This window comes from Ammospiza caudacuta, chromosome 6 (assembly GCF_027887145.1).
Source record: "Ammospiza caudacuta isolate bAmmCau1 chromosome 6, bAmmCau1.pri, whole genome shotgun sequence".
Lineage (NCBI taxonomy): Eukaryota > Metazoa > Chordata > Aves > Passeriformes > Passerellidae > Ammospiza > Ammospiza caudacuta.
Genome location: NC_080598.1, coordinates 26,189,989 through 26,201,756, shown reverse-complemented (window position 1 = coordinate 26,201,756; position 11,768 = coordinate 26,189,989). Strand labels below are relative to the sequence as shown.

At 46.5% G+C, this 11,768-nt stretch overlaps 1 protein-coding gene across 2 annotated transcripts in view; it reads right to left on the bottom strand.

The window, feature by feature from the left end:
- Positions 1–1,040: 1,040 nt before the first annotated feature.
- PRDM11 (PR/SET domain 11) overlaps positions 1,041–11,768 on the bottom strand; it is a 41,855-nt gene continuing 31,127 nt past the window's right edge. For both annotated transcript variants that reach the window (XM_058806784.1, XM_058806783.1), the window contains exons 6-8: positions 7,785–7,972; positions 4,038–4,688; positions 1,041–3,205 (exon numbers count right to left, since the gene is read on the bottom strand). In XM_058806784.1, coding sequence (XP_058662767.1) covers positions 1,041–3,205; positions 4,038–4,688; positions 7,785–7,972 — 3,004 coding nt within the window. The remainder of the gene's footprint in view (positions 3,206–4,037; positions 4,689–7,784; positions 7,973–11,768) is intronic.

Sequence of the window (11,768 nt, the reverse complement as noted above, 5' to 3'; positions counted from 1 at the left end):
ACAAAACAAAACAAAACAAAAACCCCACAACAATCTAGGATTATAAAGACATGGTATAAATAATGTAAATTAGAATATAATTTTTCAGCCTTTGAATCTCCGCCCAGAGATGGCTCTCGACTCATTGGCTGTCTAGCTTCCACAGCAGCCCTGGTTTTGAATGAATAGTTGTATATATATATATATATTTATCTCATACAATATAAAAATATAAATGCAAAAATTTCCCCCTGCCTTCTCTATTTTGCTATTTTATAGTCTGCACATGACATCATGTTATAACATATGTATGATAGACTGGTACTACGGTTATCATAAAAGGAGCTGAAAGCCAAGTATTACTCTACAGCCCAAAGGTAGGGAGAACTGAGAAAGGGGCATCACAGTTTAGTGGAGGCATTTGTTTCTAAATCAGAATAAAAACCCAAAATAATGCCCCCAGCCCTCCTCTCCTGTCAATAGTTTTTTGAGTGAAAAAAGCTTCCACTCAGCTGAAGAGAACTGGGGGCAACAAAACACACGGGTTGCTCTGTCAGAAATTAGAAATCTGATGGTTGCCAACAAAAGGCTCAAATGGCTCAATAACTGGGCTGAACAATGGAAAGAGAGGCAGAGATTGAAACCAAGGGGAAAACAAACAAACAAACAAACAACCCCAAAATGAAACAAAACAAAACAAAAAACAACCCAGCAAACTGGCAACACACATACAAAGGAAACTGCTGGGAGGATGAGGCTGACAAAGACCCGTTGTCTAGCTTATAGGTTGTTAGGTTTGAACATGTAGAGTATGGCCCCAGCACATGCTTCTAAAGAATGAAATGTTGCCACCTACATTGCAGCTGCCATGGTTGGAGACACCAGTAAATGTCTAAACATTGTCTCAATCTTTAAAATTCTGCTTAGCTTCTATCAGACGCACATCGTCTTAAATTTTCAGTGTGGGTTTTTCCTTAATATAGATAATATATATATTTTATATAATATATCAAAGTTTAGAGTATAGATTAAAAAAATTATCTGATCTGAGGCATTCCTTCCTAAATATCAGGGTAAAACTCAGAGCCGTGGTCCATGCTCTGCAACATCGGCTTCTGGTCAAGAGATGACATCCTGCTCAGCATTTCGGCCGAGAGCGCGTAACTGTTGCCTGACTTCTCCTCGAACCAGCTATCGAGAGCCCTTTTGCAATCGAAGTTGGCAATGGGCGGCCCGTTAACAGCAATCGTCAACAGGTCACTGAGCTGCTCCAGCGTCAGCCGGGAGCGGTTGTTCTTGCGCACTCTCTGCAGGGCGGTGCGCCCCTTCTCACAGCAGGCTGAAGAGGTGGGAAGGACTTTGAGGATCTGAACTATTTTATTTAGGAGGGGAAATCTCTGTTTGTATTTACAAATGTGACTGAGCAAATCTTTAAAACCATTTTTGGTATAATAATCCACCTTGAGTTCCCGCCACTCCATCAGCAGACTCCCTCGAGTGTCCATCCCTTCTCGGCAAACTTCTCTGGAAAATGATGGGACTGTCTCCAGGTGTTCAAATATTTGTACCATATCCTCCTTCCCATAGCTCATGAGCTCATCAGTGCTTCTGGGCCAAGCTGCAAGGTCAAATACCTGACAGGCCTTCACAAATGTCCGGCTGCGGGAATCAAACCTTTGGGCTAGGATCACCTGGGTCTTCTGGCAGATCTTTTCTCTGATCGACTGGAATTTGGCTTCAGCCACCCGTAGATTTTTCACAGCAATGCCATTAAAGCTTTCACGGAAGTTTTCCTCAAACTCCTGCAAGTACTCCCCAGGGGAGTCTGCTAGCCGGCTGATCTCCTGGATGGCCTCCTCTATTTTATCATCCACCTGTGACACAAGAAGGTACTCCCCTTGGAAGACATAGGCAAGGCGTGAAAGCACAGCGATCACATCCAGCAGGAAGTAGATGAGCTTAATCGACTGGTAGTCCATCAGGAACTGCAGGAGGGCCAAGGCAATGGCAGAAGCATCTGCCCTTTGGGTTTGGCCACTGACATCTTTGAGATGGGCCACAACCTCAAGGTAATCCTTGATGAGAGCGTTGAGCACGTTCTGCTCCCCAATGATCCACTTCACTGCTCGAATGTCCCCCAGGAACTCAGTCTCCTCACACAGAGTGGCAGCAGTGACCCTTAACTCGCACATGAGTCGGGGAGAATAACGATAGAAACTGAGCAGTTGCTTCAAATTGTTTTCTAGCTCCTCCAGACATGGTAGTTCCTTCCCACTAATGGCATCCAAAATTTCCAAGTGGGGCCTATGCACCATAAAGGGAAGACAGAGAAGCCAGGGCAAGGTCTTTCTGATTGTCATGAACAAGTTGGCTCTCAGGCTGGCGGTAATGTTAGCACCATCAACTCCCAAGCCGATAGTTGGCTTCTCATCCTGCAATCGTATTCCCAGGCTGGAAAAAGCCCGATCTAATGCTTGAAGGTAACTGTCTGTTGTAGAAAAGCCGAGCTCCTGAAGAGACAGGAATTCAGTTGCTGGAGGCCCATCGCTGCTGGTGTACTGCACATAGACTGCAACTGTATCTGCAAGCAAGTCATCGCTCTGCCCATCCAGAATGATGCTGAGGAAGGGAGACTGCCGGATGCGCTCAACCAGGTCCTCTCGGAGAGCGCGGGCAATATGGTGAATTAAGATCTGGCAGTCTCCCTCATTCATGTACTGATCCACCACCTTGAGTTCACACTTTCTCAGTAGTTCTGCCAGAGGCCGAAAGTCGTAGTAGGGCCTGCCCTCCAGGGCCAGGTGGTAGGCTGTGTTGAAGAGCAGGGTCATATTTCGGCACATCTCTTCTGTCTTCTCTGGGTGCATCCTGAGCTTGTAAAGCTGCAGGCACTTCTTGTGGAGGTTGCTCTGGCTGTGAAGCTTTATCGTGTGTATCTTGAACTGCTTAGAGCCAATGATGAAGGCTGAAGTCCGAGAAGATTGCACTGTGTACTGCCTACAGACATGGCACCACATCTCATTCAGTGTCGGGGAGTACCGCAGAAACCAAAACTTTTTAAGCCACTCTTGCTTGAACCGCCGTATCCTCCGTCCTGTTGCAGAAGACATCTTAGAAGGCTCATCTGTAGCAGCAATCATATCATTGGAAACTGATTCATCAGCAGAATCCACCTCTTGGTCATCATCCTCCATGATGGTGGGAACTGAGATGATACTTTCTGAAGCTGTAACAAAAAAAGGAAAAAAGGAAAAAATATGGTATTTACAAAGTTGCTGAGCTAGAGAAGCATCCTATTGGTGACAGTAAGAGCACTGCCCAAAGAGCTGGCCACAACGTCTCTTCTCCTTCCCACAATACATTATAGATAGAATTTTAATAATGACTTTGAAAGGAAAAGAAATCAATATCTCTGCATAAGAACTTTGTCTCCAACATGCCACAATGAACAGCAAAAAAGGACACTAGATCCTGGCCACTTGAACAATACACTGTGTGACCCAAATATTCCTTTTACTGAAGGCTCCTGGCTGCTTGACAGCATGTTCCTGGAGGAAATTAAATGTATCTTCAAAAAGGCAAACGTGGTTGTGTTAAGGCAGTGGAGGAAACAAAGAATGATTTCCAACAAGGGACACAGCAGGACATAATTTCATACACAAAGAGAGCACATTTCAGCAATACAACAGAGTCATTCATACTTTCTTGGTAGCATATGAGGCATTGTGGAAGGTCTTCCGCTGAAAGAGAATGCATCAAAAATACAAACAAACTGTCTGCAATGGAATGTCTTTTTTATTGGCAGTGCATTATCAATTACAATGGCAACAAATAGAGCAAATTGTCATACAGAGTCTTTCCCAAACAGTTTTCCACTGTACCCACAGCATCAGCTCCTGGCCCACCCAGTCACAAAACCTGACAAAGAACCTTCCATAGAACCACAAGTTCACCTGAATACTCAGAGCAAAATGATTTAGATGGGTACACAGCACACAGGCATCTCACTACTCTCCTTAGGCAGGGTTTGGAGAATGCTCTAACTCGGCAAGGCTTACCTGTGGGGTCTGAGAACTCTTGGAGCTCGGGTACCTGGGGCGGTAACACGGGTGCCTCGGGTAACTTCCCAGATCTCAGCATGTCTAACTCAGCCTGCAGCTCCCGGATTTTCTTCTTCAGCCGGATGCAGTTGGGGCAGAAGGACGTGGTGGGGATTTCATGGGAATTGCCTTGTGCAGAGGCCAGTGACAGCTCAGTGGGGCTGTCTGCTTTAAGTGACAGGGGCTCTTCTTCCTCGTCTTCAAGGATGCTCATCTCCTTGGCTGAGATAAAAGAGGAACTGTGAGGGACCCTCCATTCGCTCTCCCTTTTGTTTCTGCTGAGGCTCAGGGAGCCGTGCTGCATGGCACTGCCACACTGCTCAAAGATGTCTTCAGCCTGGTATTTAGATGCTCTTCTGAGGGGAAGTGGTGTACTTGTTGTTAACTGGTTGTCTTCAAACTTGGCAGACTCCAAAGAAGCCTCCAAGACATCTTTGAAGATGAGGTCAATTTTTTTTTTCTTTGTTTGGGAGTGGGATTCCCCTTCGTCACAGCTGCGCTTGTAGGGGCTCTTCCCCTGCTTTAAGGTAGTGAACTGGAGTGCTCCTCTTGTATTCTCTTGGTTTTCTACATTCTTTTCTGAGTTTTCATTCTGTAACATTTTGTCTCCTAGAATGGAAAATGAGGGGTGGGGATTATCACTGGGAACAGAGCAACATCCCTCAAGCTAAAACTCAAACAAAAAAGAACAAAAAGGCAGACTGAATCCCTGCAGGTCTGCATATTATGTTACAAGCCAGGGAACTGACACAACTCAGTGGAAATTGAGGCTTGCAAGAGGAGAAGCCCCACTAATGGGCATGTCTGCAAAAACAGAGACAGTCCTGGGTAACCACAGCAGAGTAGAACCCACACACTTCAAAGAAGAGAAACTACAGGCAGCTTGTTTAACCTAAAGGTATAACCAACCTGCGTTGGAAGAGGACTATGAGGTGAATGACTGATCATAGTGGAAACTATACCCAGAGCCTAAGTGCTATTTTGGCTGGCTGGAAGTCCTGTGCCTGTTTTGACTTGGTAAAAGGTATCAAGCGTACAGCAGTGCAGCGAGAGATTTACACCATTTCATGACAACCCCAGTGTCTGTGCACGCCATGGCACAAAGTTTGCAAGCCCCTTTACTCTTGTTCAGTTTGGAGGCTGCTCCAGAAATGCAAAGGTAAAGGAGTAAAAACAACTTGCACACTTAAAACCTAAGGTACACATTGCCAACTGAGCTACAACAGGTGAATGCCCTCCAAGGATGGGACATCTAGCTTGTCCTGGTGGAGTCTGAGAGCATGACCATTCAGTAATTGAAAAAAAAATATCAAAAGTAACCTCATATAAATTATTAATTGCTTATAATAAAGGGAATAGCCAGATTTCCTTACCTGGAAATTCAAAAGACGATACGTTTGGCTCAATTTCCATCACTCTTCTATCTTGTAAATAACTTCAAGCATTGATGGCTTCCCAAACAAGACGCTGCTTTATGCTGATTTTTGATTTTGTTTGCTTAAAGTGTATTCATGCTTTCATAAGAGTTATGGAGCAAAAGCTACCATTCCCTCTCTAAGGAGAGCAATGCTAAGAATGCAGAAAAGATGCAAGACTCGAAACAGAGTAAGGCACTGTAAAAAGGGCTGGCCTGAATGGATGGGATTTTGCACTGGGTTTGGATGCTGGCTGGGAAACCCAGACACTTCTTTAGGGAATCCATAACAACAGATCTCATTTTCAACACATTGATGAGAATTTCTATGGACAAAGCTTTTACTCTCTCTCTTAGTATTTCCCCTGTTATGGACCACAGCAACTATTGTGAGAGGTAGTGATTTAGAGAACCGGTTCTTCTTTCTTGGTGATTTTGTCCCCCAGCCAGGTGAGTGCTCCAGCCCTATTGAAAAGCTAGAAATCACAAGATGATCCCTCATATTACTGGTCTCAACTCCAATGATGAGGCGGCTCAGAAACAATCAGCAGAAGCAAAACCCAGGAACCATGTTATTTTTCTGTGAGTTCGTAAAGTGTGCCACTTCCTTTGACAGACTCATCTGCAGGGATTTGAAATCTTTTAAATAGAAAGTGACTCAGCAGATTTTTGTGCTGCTTTCTGACCACTTCCCAGTGCCCTCCCAGTGGAGGCTTTGATGTCTCTTGCAAGTCTAGCAATGGCCCAGGTGATGCTCCATTTTAACATCTCTGTGCCCCTTCTGTGAATGCAGGCTGAGCCCAGCTTGCAGCAGGATGAGCTCACCAAGATGTCAGGGGGTTTCTGGAATGGTCTCTGTAGCCACATGAGTCTCTACCTGAAGGTGCATTAGGCTGTGGCAGGTTCTGGAGAGTCCTGAGGCAGATCTTCACCACACTTGTAGCACAGAGCAGGCTGTGAGTTACTGTTTCAGCTCCCACAAACCATGACACCATGACAATCCAGGACTAAAGGCATGTCTGCATGACAGGGCAATAGCTCGTAGCCTTGGTGGCCCTGTAGAGCAGCTGCTTCAAGGGCACAGACTGTCTCTTGCTGTACTTTCAGAAAGCACTAGGCCATCTGGATACTAATGTGTGCATGTTACAGCAGCAAAATCACTGCAGCCTGTACCTAATCACTCACTGGTGTTCATTAACATAAAAAAGCAAATTCATACCAATGTTAATTCAGAAGTGGGAATTACCCAAGTACAGCCACCACGATGTAACACTGCAAGTGCATAACAACCCTAAGGTGATAGAGATAACCAGCTTTTTCAGGACAACTTGTCCACCCCATGACTGAAGAGGAGACACCTTTTACCAAGTCAAGGCAGCAACAGCAGCTGTGTAATAATATACTCAGGAATGATAATTACAAATTATATTTAGTGTGGCTGCCCCTCTGAGGCCCTGCCATTCTGCATCTAGCCTGGAAAGAAATGTTCCTAATTAACTTCAGGTATCAGCACTGTACAGATGAACAGATGCATTAAGAATTTTTGCTTTCCTCTAAAGCTTCCTGTATTGCTGACAATACGTGGGCCCAAAGAACTGCTGGGTTTGATTCAACATTGCTACTTTTTAGACAAGATAACAATTTTTATCCAAGGAAGAATCAGTCTGACAAGTACAAAGCCTCCTGTACGTTGTACACACATTCTAAGGTTGTGAGACTAAGGAGCTGATGTCGCGCTGATCCCAAATTATCTTTCTGAAGAAAGAGGAGATAAATTAAACGAGGAAAATGGACATACAAACACACCAAGGAAATCTCATTCATATGGACAGAAAACCAGCCACAGCTCCCTCAAACAGGGGCTGCTCACAGGAGCCAGAGAGAGCAGCATGTTCAGAGGAAAAACCTAACTCTGTCTTGTAGGATCATCAGCTTGGCAATCTTCGGGCCAAAAAGTCTTGTGACAGGGGTGCTCTGTGATCCCTGGGCATTGCATCAGGCCCTTCCAGCACACACACACACAGCATGGCACAACACAACACACGACGTGACACATCACAGCACAAATCTTTCTTTCATGATCTCCATGACTGTGGGTATCTTACTCTTCTTGTACACCCATCCATCTGTGCCAGACAGAGCTGGGGGCTCTCACCCGGAGGTGCTCTGCTTCTAGAAATGCAGTTCTCCTCACACAGCCTCTGCAAAACCTACTTCACCCACCACACTTGGCCCAGCTGTGGGGCAGCCTGAGGGGACCAGGAGAGAGGATGGAAAGGGAAGGGACTCACCACTTGTGCAATTTCTGTTCATGGTTTCCTGGGACATACTGTGCAACCGCTTCATGTAATCCTCACTGTACCAGACCCGCAGCTTCTCCCCAGGGTGGATGTCACGGCAGGCACGGAAGTAAATCCTCTCGCTGTGCTGGAAGGCCATCAGGTTCTGCTCCCTCTCCTCCCGGGAGATGATGACGTACCTGAGGGCAAGGGGACAAGGCAGGTGTGAAGCACAAACTTCTCTCCTGTGCCCCCCCTTGCATCAGAATGACAACCATGAAGAAGCCAGAATGACCTCTGGAGAGAGAACATCAACACAGCCAGGCTGGAAAGCATGGAGTTATAAGCAATGGTGTGCAAACGAGCATGGACACCCAGGGAACACTAAGCCAGTGGGGCTGTTTTTTGCTGGGGAAGGGATGACACAAATGCACATCCAGTCTGAAGGGATGTCTGCCAGCAAGGGTGACAGACTACCAGTCAGAAATATCTTTGCCTAGTGATGGAAACAAGGACTTCTGGACTCCTATCATCACTTCACGTCCCAGGGCTCCCTCCCTCGTTCTCAGGAATACCTGGAATACAGAAGGGTTCCTCTGCCTGCCTGCTTCCCAAAAACACTGCCTTCCTTTTTTGGTTGGCAACAGATTTGCTTGCTTCTGTCCTTTCAGGCAAGCAGAATTAAGATTCTAAGGACAGAAACATGGATACCTAATGGGCATGGGAGTATGTGCTGGTTGTCCAAGGACATACCAGTATTGGAAGGTTTTGCACTTCAGAGTTCAGCCGGGTGCGACAAAAAATACCAATTCAGCTCTGCAAGTGGAAACCCCAACACCACATTGTGGGGATCTCCTGGCAGTGCTAACAAAAAGATCACTTCCAGGGCATGGGATTTATTTTCCTGATTTAAAACAGCTTCATGTCAGCTCAGCAGAAATGTATTTATTCCTACTCCAAGCAACTGGCCCTCTGTGCAATTTGCTAAGACAACGATCTATCACTAAGGTCATATTACTTGCTCTCACACTCCTCATATTCCTGCTAGAGGACATGAAAAAGGCTTGGTAATACGGGTTCCAGTTGCCACCAGCATGAGCTCACAACAGCTACCCAGGAAAGAGGCCCCATCACAGCATGTGTAGACCCCAAATCAGACATGAACAGCTCATAGCTAAAACTTATTTTTCTCTTATGCTATTTGCCTCTGTTGCTCAGCACACCCTGCTGCAGCAACCTCACCAAAGGCAAGGAGCCTGCAGGGGAGCATATGGCTCCTCTGACATCTGCTGCAATTAGTCCTTGCCTAAGTTCCCTAATGTATATACAGGTATTTCTTTGGCTTAAGAAATCTGTCAAATGTTTTGAATATTCTACCTTCTCTAGCCATGTCAATGCATAGATAAAGACACAAGTCCACCTGCACGTGATCCCACTAACCCACACATATAAGGTCACAAACTTGGTGAAACTTCCCACAAAACACAGAAAAGAAGTCTGCAGTGGCAGTGTCTCAGACTGCCCGAGGCTCTGGTTTTAATGTTAAGAAACTGTGCATGTGCCTGCAAGCAGTTGTATTTTTCCTAATGTCTGCTACCCAGGATTCTTTGCCATCTTCAGTAATTATTTAAACAGCAGACTGGTACTGCCAACATTGGCTTTTCTTAACCTTTATTTACTTCTGATCACAAAACAAAGGAACTTGTTTGTGTATTTGAGAAGGAAGAGAGACCTGGACCAGTGGGGTGGGAAGGAGGTCCTGCAACAGCACACAGCTGTCAGGCTATTGCTTTTGTGTGTTAGCTATCACTATTCAAAAGGTGTATGCATGCCTTCAGCCAGCCATGAGATCCACAACCCTTGAGACTGACCAGTGTGCTGATGCCTTGCAGCACAGGAGATCCTAGAGGATGCTCTCTCCAGTCCAAGCAAAATGTTAGGATGCTTCCTAGCACCAGCTAAGGAGAGACCCTGCTTTGCATCCCACCATCCACAACACATCAGGCTGCCCCTGTGAAGATTTACTAACCTGAAGTCACTCAGAGATCCTTAATATAACATACATGACCTTTACATCCACAGCCAGTGGCACCAAGGAATTCAAGCAGCAGTGGCAGTATGGTATAGTGCATTTTCAGTAAACTGTATTTGACAGTGAGATGTAGAAAATACTTTGAATGGGAAGTTAACTATTCCCACCAGGGCTCATTTTTATTATGAAGTATTTTGTTAAGCATGAGCTTTTCTGTTCACTGTTCTCCTTCTGCTTCTACAGCCCTCCATGTTTCTGCCGGAGTATCCTTCAGTTCTGCTGCCCGCATCCTGTGGCTCTGGCCACCTGCTGGAGCAACAAGGGGCTGGGAGGAGAGTGCAGGCAGGAGGGCATGAGCTGCAGCGCTGCTGCAACACTGCAGCAAGTGCTGCCTGGCTGCTCATCCAGCCTCCTGCAGCCACTGGCACAGCCACTCTCATCAGAAGCCCCCAACAGAGATTTCTGGGATAATCCAGTCACAAACACGTTTTTTCTCAACTGCACCCAGCTAGCAAGTGGTTTACACTCCTAGTGAGGAAGCTTTCCATCTGTGATACTTCCCTGAGGTAAGGTAAATGGGATGAGATCATTCACACAGAAGAGACAGTTTTGAATCAGTGCTGCCCAGCCCCAGGCTCCAGTTTCTCCAGAGGCACAAAAGACACAGGTTACAAAGGACTGCATAAACCCTACATTCCAGCTGTTGGTCTGAGACACTTAGTGCCACCACCGCACACCACAGCTAAGAGGCAGATACTTTCCATGGATGGAGAAAATCATTCCACAAAAGTGCAGCCAGCTTGGTGACCCAGGGGCACAAACCACCTGCTGAGGAGAGACTGCATGATCAGCCTTCACTGACATACATCCCAAGGCCAAAGTGCTCACACCCTGAAAAACCCAGCCCTTCCTGCAAAGGCTGCACAGTGTCCAGTCCCCTTCCCAATGCCAAATACTCCATTTGGATTGAAGCAAGGAGGCTACCTTGGTTTGGACAGCCAGGACAGGCATGGTTAGGCTGACCCAAGCACTGCATACTGATGGGCAAGGCCCTGCTTGCAGAGCAGGTTTCCCAAGGGAGAATCCTGTGATCCTGAGAGGAGGAGCAGTCATACTGCTCCTTCAGCAGACCCAGACATCCTCAGCTGCACCTGGTCCTGCAGAGAGGCATTGCCACCAGTCACAAATCCATCATTTCATGTCCTGGCTAGTCCTTGGGACAGGCCAGCCTCCAGAATACCACAGTTCCTGACCAGGCTACTCAGGACCAAACATAGCACCAATGGAGACTACTTCTGACCCACCTGCAGCTATTGGGGCTGGCATCACCCCCACAGCTGTCAGAGGCACAGCTCCTTGCTCTGTAGGACCACCTTTCCCACAGGCTCTCTAGATAGCAGCAAATAAAAATCATTGTTTCATTTTTACTAAGGCCCAGCCCACTCAGGACACCAAATTCCCAAGTTCTGGGATGGGAAGTAAGCACACCCAGAAAAAAAGTCAAGTTAATTTTTCTGCAGCTGGGATCATTCCTCCCCAGGAGGGAACAGAGCCTCTGGTGAGGATCCAAAGAGACGGTGAGGATGGAGGAGACCTCTGCAGCTGGAGGAAGGCTCAGGCTTCTCCCCTTTTCCTCACCACTATTGCCCTGGACTTGCCTCATGGCTTTCTGCTGCCACTCCATAGCCACTGGCCTTTCCCAAACCGACTCTGGGCACAGAGCCGGGGCAGGAGATCCCATGCAAGACAGCAGCCACCAGCCCAGCTGATGCCATGGGATGCCATACCTGTAAACCCTGCCTCCGTGCTCTGATGCCAAGTGTCTCCAGGAGAGCCACACCTGTGACAGGCTAGTTACCAGCTCAGGCAAAAATTGTGGAGAGAAACAAACGACTCAACAGCAGCTGTGTTAAAAGTGTTATATATTTATTGCATTCTTAATAAAAATACTTTTAAAGAGAGAA